The 24,163-nt window shown below is 33.1% G+C and overlaps 2 protein-coding genes and 1 long non-coding RNA gene across 11 annotated transcripts; all 3 read right to left on the bottom strand.

The window, feature by feature from the left end:
- Positions 1 to 2,299: 2,299 nt before the first annotated feature.
- On the bottom strand, positions 2,300 to 5,360 carry LOC131615801 (mitochondrial acidic protein mam33). The gene is made up of 3 exons (XM_058886961.1): positions 5,150 to 5,360; positions 4,734 to 5,056; positions 2,300 to 2,622 (listed from the first exon to the last, which is right to left on the bottom strand). Exons 1-3 carry the CDS (start codon positions 5,306 to 5,308, stop codon positions 2,442 to 2,444), a joined length of 663 nt encoding a protein of 220 aa, XP_058742944.1. The 5' UTR covers positions 5,309 to 5,360; the 3' UTR covers positions 2,300 to 2,441.
- A 3,328-nt stretch (positions 5,361 to 8,688) lies between these two features.
- On the bottom strand, positions 8,689 to 12,331 carry LOC131615802 (uncharacterized). The gene is made up of 6 exons (XM_058886962.1): positions 12,099 to 12,331; positions 11,161 to 11,285; positions 10,873 to 11,042; positions 10,260 to 10,337; positions 9,585 to 9,729; positions 8,689 to 9,431 (listed from the first exon to the last, which is right to left on the bottom strand). The coding sequence occupies exons 1-6, from the start codon at positions 12,220 to 12,222 to the stop codon at positions 9,024 to 9,026; spliced, it is 1,050 nt and encodes a 349-aa protein (XP_058742945.1). The 5' UTR covers positions 12,223 to 12,331; the 3' UTR covers positions 8,689 to 9,023.
- A 5,665-nt stretch (positions 12,332 to 17,996) lies between these two features.
- On the bottom strand, positions 17,997 to 23,553 carry LOC131617820 (uncharacterized). Of its 9 annotated transcripts, none has more exons than XR_009288693.1 (11): positions 23,323 to 23,553; positions 23,104 to 23,160; positions 22,925 to 23,004; positions 22,672 to 22,844; positions 22,429 to 22,586; positions 22,236 to 22,356; positions 21,589 to 21,726; positions 20,777 to 21,494; positions 20,456 to 20,664; positions 20,277 to 20,376; positions 17,997 to 20,181 (listed from the first exon to the last, which is right to left on the bottom strand). It is a non-coding gene; the product is annotated as an uncharacterized LOC131617820 (long non-coding RNA). The 9 variants fall into 9 exon arrangements; XR_009288690.1 differs by having other exon boundaries at positions 23,104 to 23,229; XR_009288691.1 differs by having other exon boundaries at positions 23,104 to 23,251.
- Positions 23,554 to 24,163: the final 610 nt, after the last annotated feature.

Here is a 24,163-nt window from a genome sequence, read left to right on the forward strand (position 1 = left end):
CCATCGTTGTCACCTGATCCAACACCAAAGTTGGTAAAACCCCATTTACCTTTTTGCTCACCAAACAGTCAGACTCCATATCCATGCAATCTCCTCCTCTGTCCCCTTCTGCCGCGACAGTCACGGCCACCTCACCGGAAGTCTCTTCCACTCCAAGCTCCGGCTCCGCCGTATTAGCCTGGTCACCACCCTCCGAACCACCCCCATCAATCTCTAAATCAGAAGAAACCTCTTCGGATTCAGAAGAAGAACATCCAAAAGATGAAGATAAAACCCTAATCGGACCCTGAGCATCTTCTACCATCTTCAGTCTCACAGGTGCTCCATTGAGTTTCACGTTGAAAGTCTCATCAATCCCAGCTGCGCACCGAGTTCGGATCAAAAACCGTGCCACATCCAAACGTGATTGATCCAAGGTATCTGCATCTGGCCTTATGAACACACCAACTGGTTTTGAAATAAACTCGAAGAAGGGATTGTTCCAAAAAAGACAAGGGAGCCCAAACAATCTCACCCACACTACCCTATCTCCGTCGTATACCTCTTGATCCCATTTCTTGATTTCCACAAACCACCTATCCACCCAAGTTCTGTCATTTTCCAGTAATTTCCCCACTGCGCCCTCCTCCCTATCCTCCAAAAGACACAAGTTCGCTCTTAGGGTTGTTACTTTCACCCCAAAGAATCCTTCCATATCAAACAGATCTTGAATGTTGTAAGTCATTCCCACCTCTCTAACCTTCCCAACAAAGGCTCTGTTGAATCTTTGAACCACCATGGTCGTATCACAAACGTATTCCAGGTACTGATGGCGAGGTAAAATTGAGCCCGCATTATTACGAGTCACCGCCGCGAAGGATCTATCATGGGACACACGTTGCACTTCACTAGTTCCCTCCATTGCCACGTTATGGATCCTCCTGGATGGAACACCCTCAGCTTCAGTCTCCTTGGCCTTCAAACTTTGTCTCACCTCATTTCCCCTCTGAAAGCGAGGAAGATTGACAAAAAGTTTATGTTTGCCAATGAAGATATTATCAAGCTTCACCGCTAGATTGACTGCATCCACAACTTCAAAAAACGAACAAAACCGAACTTCTTGCCAGACTTATCCCTTCTCCCTGGGATTATAACCTCATCTACCACACCATAATCCTTAAACACATCATACAGATCCCTTGCCATCATCTTCTCCGGAAAGGACGTGAAGAAAAATGATGTCGACGGGCGATTCGGAGGAAGCCGTTTCCCCCCCACATGATCCCAACGAGCTCTAACCCTAGAAAATCTCCGTCCACCCTGCCTCCCCTTCGCCATGCCTCACAGTGTTTCGCTCCACTTAAAGCGGATACTACCTAGACGCAATAGTCAGCATATTTGAGACCGGTTCATTCGTACATTGACATTAGAAAGATAGATCGGATCCACATGTTTGAGTTTTGCACTCTTTAACCCCTTAATTTCAAACGGGCAAATTGGTACATTAAAAGGTCACAAACTACTTTGAATCGAGAATGGTAATTTTTTTACAATATTAACTTTTCGATACAATGAAACACATTTTTCAAAAAGACAAAACCACCGTAAGAATAATAAATATAATTTTTTTGGAAATGTTATTTTAATCTCTTATAGATGATGACTGATTGACATATTTTATAGTGAAACATTTAAATTTGTTTTTAAAGTAGAGTTAAAAGGTAGTGCACTGACAGTGTAAAATAATTTTACACTGCCATCCAATAGGGAGTCATGAATGTGCAGTGTCATTAAAGTTTTTTTAAAATAAAAGAATTGTTTAATTGGATGCATGGTGGTGATTGGTTGACAGTGTAAAAATATTTTACACTGTCAGTGCATGACCCATTTTCTCTTTAAAGTAACACATAGTTTGTAAAAAAATATTTTAAAAGAATCATGTTCTGATGAGTCTAAAATTTGAAATTGTGTTAGACAGACAAGGTTCAAAGAGTCTCATCTAACTAAAGTATCTATAACTAGTTTGAGTTTTCTTAAATAATTTGGCCAATCAACTGCTTCTCATTAACCATACTTGAGTTCAATTGCCTAATCATGTATATTGAAAAAAAAAAAATCTGTAAGATGAGTAATTTAACATTTGTGAATGTCTCTTTAATAGATTTTCCTGACCAGAGTATGTAACTAAATATACTCACCAATTATAGTTTAAGAAACAGTTTCTTTAACATGTATCATCTTTATAAATCAATCATACAAAATATGATGATCTAAGATTCTAAAATCAAGTTTTCTAGAAAACTAACAAACACCCTTAATTAGTAGTTCCTATAAAATTAAGTATTATCAAAAGAATATATTGAAGTAGAAAAAAAGATGAGCAAAATTTAACAAGTTTGGAATACATAACTTGTACACTGAATGATCTCATGCAAAATACATACATGAGTTTGACAAGAGGATTAAGCACCTGTAGCAGGCTTCTTCCCATCAATGAACAAGCCCGCTGTCTTGAACCAACGCATTAAGTTTCGATGTTGCTTCACATATAGCCATGCTTGAAGAAATTTAAAGAGGCTATCGTCTATGCCTCGCTCCGCTATGTAATTGTGAAATGCATCTCTCATCTTTTCATCTAATTCTCTGTCAATTTACACAAGGTATGTCAAAAAGTGCCCACAGACTTCCTAATTTCCCACTAAAACATTGCAATTTATAATAGAAATCAGAAGTATATATTGTTTATGACAAACTATGCAATTCAGAAGTAGCGAGGATGTTCATATTATCCAACATAAGACCTACTTGTTAATGCAAAACAGGATTCGGCGATTTTATAAGTGAAGTATTCACATTGACAGTAATTAAGAACTCACAGTAAGTTCCCGTAAAAAAAAATGAAAGAACACAATCACAATATTTTCCGATAAAAGTTGTCATTGTTATTTTGGGATTATTCGTTAAAAATCCATGGGTGAGGAGTAAGGGTCATATCATAGGCATAGAATAGGTAGAGAGCATACTCCGAAGGTAGCATATGAATTGATTAAAAGATGCAGAAAATGGGTACAAGATATTTTATATAGAGAGCTTGTGGAGGGTTGGCGAATTAAGGCCCGGTTTATTTTCTGAAAATGTTTTTGTTTCTAAAATTTATGCTCATTTTAAATTGCTAAGAAGGAGATGGAAAACACATGGATTGAATAATAGTGATAGAGAGAATATGGAAAACAAAATAGGAAGAATGCATTTTCATAAAAAAAAGAGTGTTTTGGTATTTTTCAAATTTTTAGAAATGACTAGATCTATTTTCAAAAGCTGTGATAGATAATGGTTAGTAAATATTGAATGTAAATCCTCTCTGTTTGTTAGTTGAAGTGAGAAAATAAGCATAAGAAGTAAACGGGACCTAAGCACGGGCTAAAAGGCTAACTTTTATACTTATAATTTAAATAAAGGACAACATGATACCGTAAAACTATCACTATGATAGGATGCAGGAATGGATTGAATCTATAGGCCCTACAATATCATTTGTTGTACACACACCCTTGTCTTTTATTGGGTTGTTACAATAGAAGACTATTAGCATGAAGGGGAAATTGAACTCATCTCGACTTAGATATTCTTAAATCATGTGCATTATTGAAGGGAGATCAATGTCATTAATCTACTATAGGCACTACAATATCATGTGTGTTTGGTACACACACACCCTTGTCTTTTATTGTGTTGTTACAATAGAAGACTATAAGCATGAAGGGAAAATTGAACTCATCTCAGACTTAGATATTCTTAAATCATGCATTCATCCTTTGCAAAGGGTATGTGTGCGTGATTGAAAGGAGATCAATGTCTTTCGCAGAATGGAGGGGATTGTCGTTTCAGCATATCTTAAGGTAGGTGTATGCAATTTCCCCTAGAATCAACATATGCCTAAGCTCAAATTACAAAAGAAGAAAGGTGGTTAATGGAGGGAAATTCTACTTCAACTCCATTCTTCAAATTTCAAACTCAGCTACTTCAATACCAAACAGCAACAACAACAACCAAGCCTTATCTCGCTAAGTGGAGTCGGCTACATGGATCAACTTTCATATCCAGAACCATCAAGAAAATATTCTCTACTCATCAAACATATCCAACACCATTCTTCCCAACTAAAGTTCTCCATTTACATTTAACTCCCCTAGAATCAACATAAACCTAAACCCGAATTACAAAAGCGGAAAAGTGATTATTGGATGGAAATTGTACTTCAACTCCATTCGTTCAAATCCCAAAACTCAGCTACTTCAAACCATATAGAAAATATTCTCTACTCATCTAACATATCTAAAAACATTCTCCCCAATTAGTTCTCCATTTTCATTCATATGTTTTCACCTTAAATTGCTACACACTCCATCTAAAATACCCTATAACAGGATCATATATTTCACTATCAAACAAACATACTTAACACACACCAAAACAAAAAAAATTGATATCACCAGATTAAAACCCTAGTTTATCATCAATTCATAATAGAGAAGATATTGAAGAACCATACTCAAAAACAGGACCAGCATAGTTAGTGGGAGCAAGAACCTTAGATTGCAACACACTCCAACTAAAATACCCTATAACAGGATTATCAATTTCACTATCAAACAAATGCACTAGACACATACCAAAACAAAAAATGGATATTAGCAGAGTAAAACCCTATTTTCTCATCAATTCAAAACAGGTAAAAGATTGAGAAAACATACTCAAAAACAGGACCAGCATATTCAGTAGGAGCAAGAATGTATCCATCAGATTGTTGAAGCTTAGGTCTCATAGAAACAGAGTGAATCCCAAGAGCATCTTCATACAAAGCACAAAGAAAATTCAACGATTCCTTCTGTCCAGGTTTCGATACATCAACATGAACAAACAACTGATCCATAGCACCGCTTTGTTCGTCATCGACATTCGCCAACCGCATCACGTAAATGCTAACCTCCTCATCGCCGTGATTCCGCTTCAAAACTGGACCTTCTGAATCAAGTGCTCCCTTCACAATGGTGAAGGATGATGGAGGACTCACTTTCTGCCATTAACATGCGAATTCAACATAGAAGCAGTTAAACCCTAAACCCTAACAAAGAGAAAGATTCAAATTATTGAGATTAAGAGAGAGTACTGGTGGCATGTTCATTTTGGCTACTTCCATGTAATGATCCTTGAGGGAGCGGAGAATCATAGAGTCTACGGCGGAGGATATGGTGGCTCCGCCGCGAGTTGATAAAGAACGTGTGTGGTGGATTGCGCCGACGGCGCCGAGTAAAGTTCTCTTCCACATTCTGATTTGTTTATGTGTTATGCTGCTACTTGTGTTGTCATTTTTATTATATTGTTTATTTTAAAAATGGCCTAATTTATATTGTTCGTATATTTCATTAAATGTTTTTGGCAGGAGGAATTGAGGGTTCATTACATTCAAATTTATGTGATTGTTCAAAGTTTAAATTCTCGGGTTCATCCATATTTACTTGTATTGTTGTTTCTTCATCTCAACGAAACACCATTTTAACACTTTGGTTAGAAAGATTTTCGATACAAGGAGTCTCAATCGAAAATCGGACTCTAATACCACTCTGGGATCATGAGAGGATCCGAGAATCATTACATTGGACTTTAAACAATCACATAAAATGAGTTGGACGTTGTATCTTAACCCAAAATTGTAAGGAATTATGTATAAGTGTTTTTTCACTTATAAAGTATTCGACATCAAATTTTTTATTTAATATGAGATTCATACTGACACTTGATATATCAATAGTTGCATTTTCATTATCTTGATTCTAAAAGTTGACAATCTCCAATCCCTTTCTAAGTTTAAATGGATTTTATTAGTGGGATAAATGTATAAGGTGGTTTATAAGGCTCTAACTAACATAATGAAAGCAGGTGATTAACTTTTTATGAATCTCAAACTACTTTATTGATGAAGATATTGGATATAATTGGGATATCTTGTTAAGCGTACATGTGAATTATTAGATAAATTAAATTAACAATTATGACTAATTGTCAATTTAGACCATAGACTCATGTCAGATAGTCTTGCTTATTTACATCCTAAGTCTTAGAAATTGTTTGGATAATTTAAAACTAACGTAACAGAACAAAGCGGAACGAAATATAATAGAGCGGTATGGAACATAACAGAATAGAGCAGAACACTATTTTCCCCTTGAATATTCTCTTTAAAAAAAACCAACAATATGTATCTCATTTTGTCACAACTTGTTGTGATTCTCTGATTTCACATTTCTAAAAATTTTTCGTTTACCTTTTCTCCCCTCCCCTCCCTCTCTTTCATTGCCTTCATATCTTTACTTGAAATGTTCTCATTAAAGGAACATGCAATATCCTTTAATGAATCATACCTTGACGCAATTGCAACATGATTTTTATTCTAGTTCTTGACTTTTACAATGAGTCTCAAACTTCATACTTCTAAAAAAATTGTGTTTACCTTCCCCACCCTTTCCTCTCCTCGACTCAAACTAAAGCTTTATAATGATTAGGAGTAGAAATTAAACCACACTCTTTTCTTCTAGCTTTTTCATTTAACATGTTATCTTTAACTATTCACATTACCTACTTCTCATTTGACATTGAGCTAGTAAGTGTCACAACAAAAACTTTCTAGTTATTAGATAAGGAATTTGGGAGTTATAAAACGTACAATTCATTATCTAACGTTATCAACTAATGTACAGTATTGAGAAACACACTCATATGCTTTGTCTTTAAGTATCCACATTTATATTCGTAATAAGCAATTTCTAAATCAAACATATTTTATTTAACATGTTCTTAGGGTAATACAACTCTTTTAATTTATTCCATATTTTTTAACATTGACTCCAACTTCAACACGTGAATATACACTAAAATCTAAGTTTTGTCCATTTATAGCAACGGTCCGTTTACTCATCTTATTTAGTCGACATCATACTTATAATATAATTTAGAATTTTTTCCATTTGTATGATCATACAACTCTTTGTTATATATAACCTATCTTCTATGAAAGTTTTTTAAAGTATGTAATTAGTAGAGTTGATTTTAAATATCTACCACTCTTGATTTTTCTCTATTTAAAATGCACAAAATGAGTCAACTGCACAAAATGAGTCAACTGAAACTTTACATACCACTTTGTTGGAAAAACAACCAAATAATGGTCGATGCAAAAAGAAATATTGTTTTCTCACTTTGAAACAAATAGTCCGATAAAATCCTTCAATAGCTAAAATTAATAGCTACTCAAAAGTCTTAATAACCCATTAATAGCTACTCAAAAGTCTTAATAACCCTAAAGGACGACAACCATCACAATTACTAACCCTAGAAAACAACAACCATCACTAATGATAGAAACTAAACAACACAACATTTGCACAAAAATGGATAGGTCAAAACAATTTACAAAAAGTCTGAAAAAAAATTGATATACACTCCTTTAAGGGATTGGACTAATTGTACATCCATATCTATTTACAAATGGTAACGATAGATTTGATCAACTTTATTTTTAGAGGGTTGTTCTTTCCACCCTTATGTGTGCATTCTACACTTTCGAAAATTTTAAAAAATCTTTCATACGTCTGAAGATGCATCTCTAAACACACATAAATTTTCGCAAAATAAGAGTGACTCAACAATTTGTGCTAAAAATGAGTAAAACATATACGTCGGAGATGCATCTCCAGACGTTAGGGACAGCCATGACTTTTCATGGTGGTGGACGGACATCTAAGGATGAAAATAGTAAACCCCTGTTCTCATTGCAAGGGTTGGATTGAGTTTTAAAAAGTTAGTAGATTGATAATTGGCTAATGAATTACTTTGATTCATCAATTATGATTCAAATTCATCCCATCCATTTATTTTAACACCCTAAATTTGATGGTACTAAATACTAATATTTAAATGATTCCATTTAAACTTCCTTTTCATTTCATCTATAAAATATTGCTATGAGCCTGTTGTATTAATATTTCTTGTATTGTTTATCCAATATTGATATGTGGATAATAATGGAGCATGAGAATGTTTATCCTAAATTTATTTTTGTATAGATAGACTATACTGAGTAGTATACGATGATTCTTCTTTTGCATTGGAGTTGTGATGAGCTTTTAAAATACTAAAAAAGGCTCAATGATATGCGATAAAATAAAAAAAGTTGGCAATCAAATTGTTTATGAAATCTGCTATAGCATGGTTTCATTCATTTTATCTTTTTAATCACTTTCAGGTTACTTCATATGAGTAGTTTCATCAAATATAATATCTTCAAATATTAGAAGCCAAAGGATTGTATAGAATTTGACATTGTAGATATGGTTTTATCGATTTTGGCTTCGAAGTTAGAAACAAGAATAAAGACGACACGATATCATCTTATAGATTTGCTTGTTCTAAGGAAGGGTTATAAATAAGAGAGGTGTTTTTGTTTACCACCACGTAGCAAGACTAGATCGGATCGAAAAGCAAGAATCTCACATGTATGCAACAATGGAAAACATATCATCCCAAGAATCTGGAGAAAACCATAACCATCCTTTATAAGAGAATGTCATTTTGTGCAATAGTCATATAGCTGGAAAGATTTTAAGAGATAATGGATTCAGGTTAGGAAATGTATCCTCCCAAAAATAAACATATCAAAGCTATAGATGAAATAAATATTCATTGTTGTACACAATTATGTGACAATGATATGAAACAAGAATACAATAGTAACCATCCAATTGGAGCTTGCTTCTTCCATATCTTCTTCTCTTCAATGGTGTGCCTTAATGCCAAACAATGTCTTTATTCTCATCAATCATATATCAATAAATTTTAACTAAAGCATTTAGGAGATATAAGATTGACCAGGTTGCTGAGGGAGATATATCAGTGTTCCTTTCATAAACTTCGTCAAATATATACAAAAGTTCATAGTACATTTTAAAATGACCCTAACATCATTTTATAATTTTATGAGAAGAGTTTCAATTATGTAGAGACTTGCTTACTTGCGATGCCAAGACCATTGCCTTGGCTCTTGTGCTCATCAACAGCATGTCCCGCGCTGCCCGACGCTGATGTTGCCGGGCATTTTTAGCTCGCTTCGGAGCTAACCGGTTGTCTCTTTCCTCAAAGGCAAGTCTGAATTTTTCAGCAACTGATAATTCAGTTGAGCTTGAAGAAGGTGGACAGATGCGCCTATTTGCAATCCCATGCATTGTCCACGTCTTGGGATCAATCTCTTTGACAATTGCATCATCTAATATGGTATCTTGAAATGCTTCAAAAGGAACCTGAGTTCCCATAAACCCAAACGGAGATGGCTTAGGATTTACTATGATACGCGGGCACTCGGAAGAAAAGTCCTCTAAAGAATAGTTATCAATGTTTGGCTGCAAAAACATAATATTATAAGATTAAATTAACACAAATCATTTGTTCAACATCAGATTATACCAAAAAAAATCATTTCTGAAAGGACGAATATCGACATTCAATTACAAATTTACAAGATACCATAATCCAGATAGATTTTAACTTCATACCCATACTAGCCACCTGAGTGATTGTGCACCACTAGCAATTTCATTAGTATCAAGCTCCTCCCAAGAATCCTCTTCCACATACTCTAGCCTTGGTTTAAATATACTTAAACATCTCCGTGCTGTGTTGTCACTCCTTGGACACCCTCTGCAATATTAATTATGGTTCATTACCTGTTATGAGGTTTGTAATCCTAAGTTAAAACAATTTTTTAGCCAATGCGGTTACTGTGAGTGAAAACAAAAACATTATATGATATAGTAGGAAACTACCTTTATTAGGAGGGGGGAAACGAAAACTTGAATTTCAAACTTGAATTTTCCACTTTGTTAATTTACTTATGTACTTTTTTTAGAAAAGGATAAATATATAAAGTGAATAATTTCCCAAAGTTTCAGAGAACATATTACCATCATGATAAAACCAAATGCGAAAGACAAATTTTGCCATCATAAATAATGAAGAGTAGGTATAGTTTGACATATTTATAAGTGAACTTATTTTATATATCCTAACTACAAAAGAATGAAGATGCAACTGCAATGTCAACATGGTACTAAAATAATCCATTGTAAGCAAAATTTTCATTTTACAAATTAAGTCCTAAATGACAAATGAAATACACTTCAAAAGCAACATAGCGATAAGGGGATAAGGGGTAAAAGTAATTTAAGTACCCGCATCTCAATGTCTCCAATGAATGGCAGTGCTTCACAATTTCAGATATACCAATTGCAGTAATTTTAGTGCACCGGCTGCAAATAGTCTCAATATATCAAGTGATTCTGAAAGAAAGAAATATAATATAAAAACACACTAGAAACTATAAATATATGCTAGAAAACTAGACACAAATCACAATAGGCTAACCCCATGAAACGTTGTTGACTGGTCAGAATCAAAGTAAAGAAAATTAATAATCATCACATCTAATAGAAGTAAAACTAAAAAGTATAATGGAAGACCAAAGAAGAAACCTATATATGTGTTGATCACCTACTTTCAAATATACTATTGATATATTTCAAACAGAATAATATCATGTTCTTGTAACATCACATAAGCTTAAGATTAAAAATAGTGCTTATTGTAAGAACAGTTAAAGAAATTTTAATATACGTCAAGCTTCAAAAGATTAAATTATGCGGGTGGAAAATGACAATTTATCTTATTCTAAACATATTTTTTTAAGGAAATCTTCTTCTCAAACATGAAGAATCTTCTTTTGCATTAAAATGATGGCATAGTCCTTGCTTTGTTATTTTAAAACAAAAAGTTATAATTATCTACCTTATGTCCAAAGCTTTAATGGATCTACATACTTTAGTTGCTTTTATCAAGCCAATATCCGAAACATCTGAACCAGAGACATCAAGGATTTCCCAGGAAGCATCAGCTAACGCAATCAGGACATCATCATTCAGTAACTTTCTTCGTCTAGCAATAGCTGTCACTGCTAACTGTCATTAAAGGTTAGATCTTCAACCGGCATGAACTTAATTAAGGATTTTCTCTTTAGGTGTATAAATGACCTAATAAAAGATTTGAAGAAAGATATATCACTCTCTACCAAACTACCTTAATATCACCCGGCAAGCCAATAGCAATCTCATCCAAATCTTCAATAATATCCTCCAAATGTCTTCCAATAACTCCAATGCAAAGGTTGACTAGACTTTGAGGCTTTTTCTTAGATAGAAATCCTGCACAACAAATTTCTCAAAGAATTACTTAATCCCATCTTCTGTTGCATAACAACAACAACAACAACAACAAAAACAACAACAACAACAACAACAACAACAAGAACAACAACAGCAGCAGCAGCAACCAAGCTTTAACTCACTTAGTGGAGTCGGCTACAAGGATAAACCTTCTGCCATAATGTTCTATCCATGAACATACTTCTATCCAAATCGTTAATCTCGAGATCTTTCTTAATAACTTATCTTATAATTTTTCTAAGTCTTCCTCTACCTCTAGTTGTTTGACTTCTCTCCATCTTAACTACTCCCCTTACCACATAATCTACGGGTTGAAACCGCTTATAAATTATTTTTAGCTTACTTCCATAATCTCTCAAGATAATAGCTTACATAAACAGCTTATACATTATACGAAACTAGTTTGATTTGATTCTATCAGTTATAAAAACAGCTTTTACATACAATTACATGATAAGCACTTATATCATAAACCCTTAATTAAGTTTTTTATCCAAACAAACTCAAAATTTAAACCAATGAGATAATGTAAATCACATAAACCCCCCATAAGTTAGAATTACCACACACCTAGTATCTCCTTAGAAGAAAAAAAAACAAACTTCAATCATCCTATTCAGATTCCAAATTCAAACCAATCTTCCCAATTTTTAGCATAATCTGTTCATTCTAAATTCTAATACATAACCTACAGTGCAAGCTGAAGAAAAAAAACACGAAATCATCAACCAAAAACAAAAGCCCCAAAATGAGGGTTTTTGAAAATTGAAAGCTTGTGATGAAGAAAATTACCGGGAAATTGAGGATGGTTGATTACTGCAATGGAGGACTTGGATTTGAATTTGGATTGGGGATTCAAATTTAGGTTTTGCAAAGATGTAGCTAGGGTTTTGGTAGCTTTACCTTTATTATCCATCAAAATTGAAATTAAAAAAAAAAAAAAAAAAAAGAAAGAAAGTGCGATAACCAGAAAGAAAATGACCCAGAACGAAATCGGATTCAGAGGAACCAAAAATAGAGAACTGTTTACAATTTTTTTCTGATTTTTCAAGTCTAGCTCTTAATTTTTTGTTTTGAAATAAACTAAGCCGACGTTACCTACGACTATTTTATTTTATTTTGTTTTACTTTTTAATTTATTTATCTATTTTACTAATAAAATTATGGAAGATTTTTTTTTAATAACTGAATTTAAAAAAAAAATACATAACTAACTCATATTTTAAGAAAATGACCTCCAATTAGGGTTGTTATCAGTCCGATCTGGTCCAGATATTCGTTATCCCGAGAACCGGACCGAAATAGTAATCGGGTAAAGCCGGACCGGACCGAAACAGTGATGGACCATTTTTTTTGACCGAATCGTTACTTCGGATATCCGACAAAAGTATCCAATAAATATTCAATATAGTATCCATTTTTGGTATCGGATAAAAAAATTATCCATTCCCAGACCGAGTAACATTTTGGCCGATCCATTGGTCCGGTTCCACCGGTCTGGTTTCCGGTCCGGTTCTCGGATCCAGAAGTCCAATAACAGCCCTACCTCCCATAACCATATTTGAGGTGTTTTATAAGTAGGCGTCATTCCACATGGCGCCTTCTATTTTTTTTTTTTTTAACATTTTTTAGTTACATGTGTATTTAGTGTTATCTGTGAATTTACCTGCAGAATATTTTAATGTTTGGTCTGCATGTAAATCCGCGGGTAATAGTAAATTCGCAGGTAACTGAATTTTAAAAAAAAAAAATAGGAAGCACCATGAGGAATGACTCCTACGTGTAAAACATCTCCAAACATGATTATTAGGGTTTGAAATATGAATTCGTTATATTTTTTTTTAAACTTGGTTATTAAAAACAATTTCCAAAATTATGCATCATTTACATGATAAATTTAAATTTTGATATTTAATTTGAAGTAGTTTATTTTAAATACTCGAGACAAAACCAAATTTTCATATTGTGTGGTGTGTGGTGTTTGTTTCCTGCGATATTTTAAAAATTGGATCGAACCGGCCGATTGAACTGTGAACTAGAGATAAATTCGGTTGGATTAACTTTTTAAAATCGTTACTAGGTTAAAGTTGGAGTAGAATCAAAAAAATCGAATTGAACCGTTCAAAATCATTTGAACTATAGAAACAAAATCGATTTTATAAATTCGTCCAGTTACATCAAATTGACCATTAAGAAAAATTAATATGTAAATATCAAAACTTAACTTACATTTCCCAATCACAAAAAAGAATAATGTGTTTTTATTACAAACATACAAATTTCTAAGTTTTGTCCCTCCCTTATAGTTTTTCTTTCAACCACACTTCATCATATTTTTGTCGTAGTTCAACTCAAATTTGCTTTTTGTTATTTAATTAAGTGTATTGATTGTTTATTTTTTTGTACTATATCTTTTAATTTAGGTATACTTAATTATTCGAACTTTATTTTAATTATTATGTTCTATTATTTTGTTTTTGGTTTGAATTAGTTTAGCTTATTTTACTATAATTTTTTAATTTGTTCAAATTATTTTTAAATGAAGGTTAAATGAAGTGTACAACTATGTTGTGTTATTATATGTACTATCGATATCGTTTTATTAAGTTTGTAATAGATTTTTATTACTACCGGTATCGTTTTATTAAGTGTACAACTATGTTGTGTAATTATATGTACTATCGATATTGTTTTATGTTGTGTTATTATATTTTGCTTTTGGTTTGAATTAGTTTAGTTTATTTTACTATAATTTTTTAATTTGTTGAAATTATTTTTAAATGAAGGTTAAATGAAGTGTACAACTATGTTGTGTTATTATATGTACTATCAATATCGTTTTATTAAGTTTGTAGAAAACGTGAGGATTTTTATTATTTACTGACATATTACATAGTTGTAGAATTATATAAATTGTCTTAGGATGAGCATGACCTAATCTTGCATGCCACATGTCCATCTTATTTTCAGGTATTGCAACTACTTGATCACTAAGGGATTTCTTATTTGAATTACTACATTAGAGACCACAAGATTTAAGGCCTTTGGCCTAGGACTCGATTTGCATCTTGAAGATTCCATGGTCATATTATTGAAGCAGTATACTCCACTTTCATCTTGGAATCTTTCAAGCAAATCCTAATTAGATTCCTGAGATTTCACAAAGCACATGTTTAGGTGAAATTCAAAATACACATGACTATCTTTAGAAAACTTGCACACATATATGATATTTCTAGTACTATTCAGAACATGGAATAAGTCAACTAGTTTTAACATGGATGATGACCCAGGATTAGACTTAAAATGAAAGTTTCGAATAGATTGAACTTTTAAACTATGTACATTGCCAACAACTACTTTATTTGGACCTATACAAAACTAAATATATTGTAAATTCGAATTGTTAGAGGTAATATGGTGAGATGCACCTGAGTCAGCAAACCATGCTTGAGATTCAAGCATTTGAGGTATTTGTAGGTGATCTTATTGAGCTAGATATGTAGTTGTTGGTGCAGGGTTTCCTTCTTGAGTATTGGCTCCTCCTGTGCAGTATTAAGGCTATTTGAAGTTTATGCTTAAGCTTGTGGCTTGGATGAAGCAGGTTCAAAGAACTCACTAAATCTATGTCAGCAGCCCACTACAACATGACCATACTTGTTGCACAATTGACAAGTTGGACAATTTCATGTGGAGTGTTGTTGTTTACCACACCCTCTTCCTCGAATTGGGTTTCCTCTTCCACAAAAATATTGGTGGTAACCACCATAACTTCCATTTTGACCAGAGTTTGTTGTAAGAACCAGTTGAGAAACATTAGATGTGGCGCTAGATGTTGTTAACGATACTTATCCAACTGAGCTTCTTGCACATACAATAGAGCTTCTACATCATAGACGTTCATTGGTTCAGTTTTTCCGTACTCCATCATTATAAAAGGATTGTATTCTTCAGGTAATTCCTGAAGTTTGGAATCAAATTGGTCACGCTCATATATTGGATCACCAATGACCATGAGTGAGTAAGCAATTGCACAAGCAGTAAACACATACTCAGATATTGTTTTGGTTCCTTTCTTTCTCATATTTAATTATGCCATGAGCTGATGAACACGAGCTTTCATCTATAAATTGAAATGTTTATGCACCTTATCCCACAACTCATATGCATACTTGCATGACAGTACATGAGGTAATACAACTTTTGAAATTGTTTATAACAACCATGTGAAAAAGATATGATCTTGCACTATCCAAGACTCATACCCTTTAGAGATTATGTTAGCAATGCAATCACTCTCAATTTTGAACATTGATGGAATTTGAGGGTTAACAACCACTTTGTGGAGTTTGTGTGAAAGAATTAAATCATATACTTGTTGATTCCACAACAAAAAATTATTTTCTTTAAGCTTAATTGATAGTTTCGGGGCAAAAGTGTTGGAAGTACCTAAAAATGTCATGAGATTTAACGTTATTTGTGAGTTTTCCACTTCATGGTGCACTCCTTGTGAAGGAGGTTCAGGATCGTTCTCTGAACTCTGATGAGGATATCTTACTTTGCACTTGCGAAAGCTTCTCTGAAGCTTGAACCTTCAGCTCCAATGGAAAATTTGATGATGCACGTAACTTCTATAAAGCTAAAAGCTTCTCGTTGAAGATGATAATGGACTTGAGAAGCAGCGAAAGAACACATCTCCTTAGACATATAATACCATATCTAATGAGGCTAAATGCATGAAAAAACATATATAAAGCACTCACGGTGTATGCAACAAGATCTTCTTACTACTCAATTATGAATTTTCATTCCTTTGCAGTAGATTTACGCTCTCACTTGTATACATCATAGTGTCACTACATTTAGGCTATGTTTGGGAGTTTGAAGGGAATGGAAGGGGATGACTTTAGAAAATAGGAAGAATTGAGTGAAAAGAATAAAAAGATTTTGGGTAGGAGGGTTTTGGAGGGTTTGGTTTTATTCATAATACCAAAAACCCTATAAAATGGGGGAACTAAAAAATTGTATTGAAGGGGGGTTTTAGAGGGCTTGCATAAATTTTCCAAATATCTTTTAGGTTGTTATACTATTTTGAAAATTAAAAAATTTGTAAGGATGATGACTCTTTTATCATTCTAAACAAAATCATTTATTTAAAAAATGTCAAATATTTTTCTATATTTTTTTAAAAATTCGTTTTCGGAAGTCTTTCTCTCCCCTCCCCTCCCCTCCAAACTCCAAAAAAATATATTGTATTAATTATTAGAGTTAATTATTCACATTTAACAACCATAACCAACTCCTTATCATATTTAACACTCTAACCAATTATCTCTAATCATTAATACAAATATATTGTATATTTTCACAACTAACAATTAAGATATATTTACCAAAACTATTTATATATTTTTTAAAGAAAAATACTTAATATCACAAAAAAGCATTTCACGAATTTCTCGCGAATGTACTCTATGCATGCACCATTTGTATTATTTTTAATTAACTAACACCTGTTTTCAAAATGATGTTTGATCTCTACTATCCATTCTTATAAGACTGAATGCATATCAAAACAAACATTTGAAGAACAAGTGTGACTTTCAAATGCACCAATATTTAAAATGCTCATTAGAGATGAGTTAAAGTGATTTAGCTTTAGCAAATAAAGTGAGGTGGATTTCATCTTTATAAAACATGTATTCATTTCTTATTCTTTCTATTCTATTTAATCGTAGTTATATTAGAAAGTATCTAACCAAAAAATTATTAAAAAAAAGTAATCCACAAAAATATAATATAAAAGTGTATTCGTAAAATTTCGGGAGAAATCTTTCCGGGACATATAGCATAGCTCATTTTTTAAGTTGTTAAACTAAAATCCAATGAATTTTATCGATGAGATGATGAAGACGATTCCAACACTTTGAATTCAAATTGAATATGAGAGATTCAAATCTCTAATCATTTTTCTTTTTTCACATTCGTGTTTCTCATCCAACATAATAGACATTGATAAATGACCATGTAAAGTTGTGAGATTTCCATTAGTTGAACATCAACATTACATACCAAACAAAGCTACAAAAACTAGAATGTAGTATCAGTATGCATCAATATCACCACTTGTTGTAACTTGTTTTATATATTTATCTTAAAATATTTTATATTTAATTATTATGTCTTTAACAATTATTATATAAACATATATATTTATATTTAATTATATTAATTATTTATCAAATTAAGAGCATTGACCGACTGATTAATTAAATATAATTAAAAATTGATTAATTTTTAATTAAAAAGTTAATTAATTTATATTATACAATTGTTGATTTATGGATATCAACCTCTTGTTTACATTAATGCATAAATTTAAATAAATATTTTCGTTAAAGTTGGAATGATGGACAAGTAGATTACACTTGTTTAACTCAACTAACGTTAACACATATTAATTGAGCTACATAATACAATATTGAGAATGAAATATGATCCAAAGATTTGGCTTAGCTATCTATTGAGTGAATGTAAGATATACTCCCTCCGTCCCAAATTATAAGAGAAAATCACTTTTTAGATTCATTGAAGAATTAATGTATCCGGTCTTTATATAGACCAAATACATTAATTATTCAATGAATCTAAAAAGTAATTTTCTCTTATAATTTGGGACAGAGGGAGTACAACATAGTTTGCTTGAGACTGAAATAACAAACTATATTGTTTCTTGTGATTCTTCATCTTCTTCTCAAAGTTTAAAAATCAAAAGATGCACGCATAGTTTGCTCATTATTGGTTCTTTAATTCTATACACTTTCTCTTCTCTTGAAAGTTGGAAAGAATATTTGCCTACCTCGAGCTGTTCAAATTTATTCTTTCATTCTTAGATATTCATTCTACGTATATTTTGATGTACTTAATAGAATTGTGTACTTAATACAACTAATTTTGATATTAATTCAAAAATGGTGTATTGTTAATTCTCGTATGATAGTGTTGACATTTATTCAACAATATCACAATAGTTATTAGACTTAATCGTTGTTATATGGGGCACATTTTTCAATTTACTACAACGGTCATAGGACCGTAATTTAAAGTACCGCATAAACAACAACACATACGCTACATAACAACACATGAACCTGTATGATTATATACCTATTCCAACCTTTGTTAAATACCTTTTTCGTAGTAGTGATTTATTATAAACTTGACCACTGGATGTGATAAATGATCTTGATGAAGTCACATTCAAGCGGAAATAGATCCTCTCCTGTGTTTTGCTGATGCCATGTCTCTTGCACAACATCTAACCGTTGGATAATAAACTATTGGTTTAGACTTCTGGACCTTTTTCTCTCTCTTGCATATAGATTAGTTTAAAGGCTTGGATTGCAGCAGGATGGAGAGCAGGAGACATTTAGCATGAGAGGATCAAGATCCCATTTAAGCAATGACAATAAATATTCATCAAGACCAAACTAGTAACTAACCCGTGCGTTTGCACGGGTTCTGGTATGGGACGCACATTCATTCATTTCAGATGTATAATTGGTATTATAAAATATATATTATTCAAAATTATGTAGGGTTTATAATTTTGCTATCTCCGCACTGGTACTGGTTTGGCCTGGACCGGGTATACCAGATAAATCATGTATATCTTCTAAGATCGAGAAGTATTTCATGCAACATCAATAAGATATATGTTTTATTGTGGAAAAGCAAAACAAAATAAATGTTCAAAGATAATGATATAAATTTAAAATTAGTTGAAAATATTAAGTTTAATAAATGAGATGAATAAATATTTAAAATTAAAATTAGTTAAAAATCAATAGAAACATAATTTAGGATAACTCACATGAAAAATACGTATTTATTGTAATAATCCGTGCGTCCGCACGGGTACTGGTGTGTACCTTGGATATGTCACCAGTTTGTAATGAGAAATCAAAAAAATTATAAAATAAAATATTATTGAGAAAAAAATAAACTGGTAGATAATTGTATAGATTTTAAAAAATTTCTATTGTTAAGAAAAATTATTAAACACAAAATTTGTTAAAAATCAATTGTGAAACCGAAATAGCAATTATAGCAGCGTTATGCCGCTATATCAGATCAGAATTTTGATAAACCGAAATTGTTTCATCTGCCGTCGGTACCACAATTTTCTTTACTTTCATAAAGGCCAGTAGCCTTTTAAGGCAGGAGAAGAGTGTTTGGAAGTAGACATGTTTTTTACCAAACCAAAATAAGTATAATTAATGCAATACCAAGTTATTTCCGCAAGTGACCACAATACACGGCAAACCACTCAAAATTTTAGCACAAAGTTTCACTGAAATAAAGAAAAGTGTACGATGCAAGTGAGACATGCATCCAGTAATGTCTCATCTTCCCATAATGACTGTTACTTGTTGGAACTAAAGGAAGTTCAGCAATACCAGTCCCGAAGATTCGAAGCATGTTTAAACTGGCGGTATCATCACTTGGGCTATGAATCACGTTAGGAAAGCAAAATGTGTTTAAACTATTGAAACCAACATTAGATTGACTCCAAATCTCAAGTACTTTAGACTGACGGTATGTGTATACAAAGTAAAAAATAGATTATACTTACAGCAATTGTCCATCAGCAATTGGTCGACTTTTTCCGAACTATTAGTTTTACACTGACTATTACTCCCTTTGTTGCATGACCGAAATGATACCAGTTTCCACCTCCATGATTCGACAAACCAACAACACCATCGGCAATTTGTTTAAATCTGTTATGAACATAACCATCAGTCCCTTCACCACAATTCCAAATATGATCATCTTTGCTCATTGAATCAAAGCAAAATGAATCAAAGCCAACCTGCATCCACAGTATGAAAATATACCTTGATGATTAATTAGTTTTTCAGAATATGTTAAGCAAAAGAGCCATTGTTTTGAAATTTTATGGCATACTTCAACTCCAATAAGTAAGCCTGCACAGCATAATGGCCAAAGGGATCAATTTGCCACCCTCTTGAAATGAAAAAAAGCATCTAATCTATGTAGCTAAGTGCTGTAAAAAATTGAAACATTAAAAGAGTTAAACTTATGTTTTATACTGAAGCTAAATTGGTGGTTGTTGTTTTCTTCACCTAAGGATTCCAGCCACTGAAGCAATCCTTGGACCAGCATCAGAGTGCAAGAGAATCCATATGCATAGAGGCATGGAGAGAAAATCAGATTAATCTAAGCACAATGACCCTTGAAGAGCAGTTGAAGAAAAAAAAGGTTATTGAGGGTGCATATTTTGTGGAACAATTGCTTCCCATACTCTCGCAATAAGATAGCCTCTCTTCATCACCTGCATAGTAATATTTTGAATAAAATTTATGCTTCGAATATCAATACTGTCAAGTCTTAAACACACAGAAACTGAGTAAAAAAACTCAATAAAATGAAAAGAAATAGTGAACCTGCAACAACAATTACTCTCGATCTGCCCAACTTCGCTGCCTGAATCGCAAATATATCAATTCCACCAGAACCTCCATGAATCTGAGGACTCGGTTTTGCCTTCAGCCAGTACCTACAATGTTCAGTATATCAGCTGTAGGACTCGGTTTTGCCCCTGCATCATTCAGTATAACATTTGTATGACCCTGTTCAGCCCCGAGATCATTCGGTACAACAGTTGTATGACTCGGTTCTGCCCTGCATCATTATCACACAACATGGTTTAACATGTGCGGTTATTTGGTTGATTCGGGCATTGAAGGCAAACAATGACGAAAGACTTATCCAAATCAGTTGCTGTATCACTGAGAAAGTAATTATCTGTAAAATCTGAAAATGAATTCTTTTTCCTATTGGCTTATCCTGAAGTAATGAAATTGGTAATAGTTTTTTGTAGCCCGCCGGTGAATCTTTAAGTAGCCAAACTTTCCCGCACCTGTTAAAGCCCTCGATTCTCCAAAGGAAAAAACATTTCCTGTGATACAAACAAAACAAACACTGACCCGTGACGAACCAATCGCTAACCTACAAATAGAACAAAAAACCAGATTTAAAAAGCTAAACGTAATAACTCATCACTATTTCACTTCCAGATTTCAGAGAAAAACTAACTTGATAAGCAACCATTTTATGTGTACTCATTGTAGCAAAATATATAAGTAGATAGTAGAAAGCCACCTAAAAATCAGAACTTTCCGTTGTATTACTTATATTTAAAGGTTAGACTATTCGAGATAAAGAGCCACAAATATATCAAAATACTTTATTCAACCTTCAACATCAATGTCACAAATACAGGAGCAGCAAGACTAAGTATGGACAGAAACTCCTTCCCTGAAGGAATGGAGAAGGCATATGCATTGTATCCCTTCTCATTTAGAGTTTGACTCATCATATACGCAGCAACAACCTGAAAACAGGAAGGGGATGTAAGAGCAGTGCACGTTGATTATTTAGTATAGTAAAAATAGGCAAAAACCATATATGATACCATTAATATTCTGAAATACTATTAAATTTGTCTGAGAAGTACAAACACTAATCTGAATATATAGAAGCTTTAAATCATAGGCCTGATTAGTAAGCTGAATACAAAAAAGCTAGTATTTGGATGAGTTTGTTCATACTTGTGATGCCAGTGTAACTGTTAGCACATATGCCTGAGTGCAATGTAGGATGATAAATAATGATCGATATAAAACCCAAAGACACGCATACGGTTACACGCCTTTATTAGAGGACGTTTACCTATTCTCCCGCGTTAACACCTATTTGACCCAATCATGTTGGTTCATGTTGGTGAATAAGCTGCTCGTCCTTAAGATACATGACAATCATGTTGGTTCATGTTTTCATGGTTGAACCTCATAGTCAGAAAGTTAAAATTGTAAGTGGAAATTTCATGAACCTTTTAGTTACCTCTTTCATGGTTGCACGAAGATGTGCAGCAGTTGTTTTTAAAAGTTCAGCAGCCTCATTGTCCCAGAACACGAAGTTCGCCGCATTTCCTTCATGCACAACTTCGATAACTATCTTAAACCTGCAAAACATACAAATTAGAGAGCAATGTACTAATGCAAACTTAAAGTGGAATATGATAACCATAATTAACCTCCATGTCTACGTCTAAGTTCGGTGTCCGTCCCTGCAAAAGTAAGATGGAGCGTCGCTCTTTGCAACCTGAAGGCACTGGTGGCATGCTTTGTGGTACCATTCATTTGGATTAGCAATTACTTGGTTAGTAGTAGCAACATTAACACACAATGTTGGCTGCAGAACATTAAGAAATAAGGAGCAGTTAACATAAAAACATGTTTAATAATTTTAAACTACAAATGTTAGTGGTATTTGAAACCTCAGATAGCATGGTGATTTGTTCAAGGGGTAGCTGGATAGATTTTGAAAAAAACTTATCAGCCGGGAAACGTGAGACCCGGCAGAATGTTGTGACCATTCACGACCAATTTTAATAATGCTTACTTGAACTTTCTCCCTGGCAAATTTCTCAGCCAAATCTTCTAGATGCGCCTAACAGATCAAAACAAACAAACATATGGTTAAGTGAAAGATGCAATAATTGTACATGATTAAGCAGTTTGTATACAAACCTTTAAGTACACCTTCACCAGAGACACATGTATTGCTCGATAATCATTGGAATAAGAAAATAACAACAATGTCCTTTCACCTTGTAACAATAATAGGTTGCATAAGAGTAAGAGAATGTGAGAACAACACCAAAAATAAATATCCCGTTTCAGAGTAACAAAGGCCAGAAATATCAAACCTAAAAAAATATGTCGACATGAGAAGGCACGCAACCACCACCACCACTTATTGCATCCTATACAGAAGAAACAGAAAGCATTGGATCCGCAAACCCTAAGCCACGAAAGTGTTGGATCTAGAAAACCTAAGCCACGAAAGTGTTGGATCTGGAAAAAAAGATGAAGAGGAAGAGCATAATATATCAGAAGCAACTTGGAGTGAAGGTATAAAACATTACCTTCAAATTGCATAAACAGTGGCCAACCACACATGTTCGTTACGAATCCGACATCGTCGCCAAATTAGCCTTTCGTCATCTTCTCCCCTGTTCGCACCACTGTAGCCTTTCGTTTCGAGGAAGAAAAGAAAGAGGGAGAAGAGAGTGAATGAAGAAGAAGAGAAAGAGGGGGAAGGAAAACAGAGACGTGAGAGAGAGAAAGAGATAACAAAAATGAGAGAAAGAGGGATAGATAGATAGGAAAAAGAATGAGAGATAGATAGCAAAAGCAAGAAGCAAAAAAATGCAGAGGAGGTATCCACGTGGCTCTCTAACAAAGCAAAGGGGCAGTTAGGTCTTTTCCAGAGCATCTAACTTTCTTATATTGTAGATATCAATGATCAAGATTTAATTCTCTTATCTCATATTTAATAAGTCCTCCTAATTGATACATCTCATAAAAAAAATATTATTTTTTTCTCATTTGAAAAATGTTCAAGTTTAGACTAACATATTATAGACCATATAATTATATGCATTCATTTATTTGTTTATTATATTGTGAACGTAAAGTATGACTAATTCATACCTGTATTATATAATTAGTTGTTATTAAATTAATTTTAACAATGAAAATATTTACATATTTTTTAAGTCTGTTAAAACTAAAATCCAATCAATTTTACTGATGAGATGATGAAGATATGATTCTAACATTTTGAATCCAAATTAAATATTAGAGCAAATCCCATACGTGTTTCTCATCCATATACAGACATTGATAACTGACCATGCAAAATAACAAGATTTCCATCAACATCACATACCAAACAAATCTACCAAAATTAGAATTAAGGATGCA

The sequence above is a fragment of the Vicia villosa genome, linkage group LG7 (assembly GCF_029867415.1).
Source record: "Vicia villosa cultivar HV-30 ecotype Madison, WI linkage group LG7, Vvil1.0, whole genome shotgun sequence".
In the NCBI taxonomy this organism is placed as follows: Eukaryota; Viridiplantae; Streptophyta; class Magnoliopsida; order Fabales; family Fabaceae; genus Vicia; species Vicia villosa.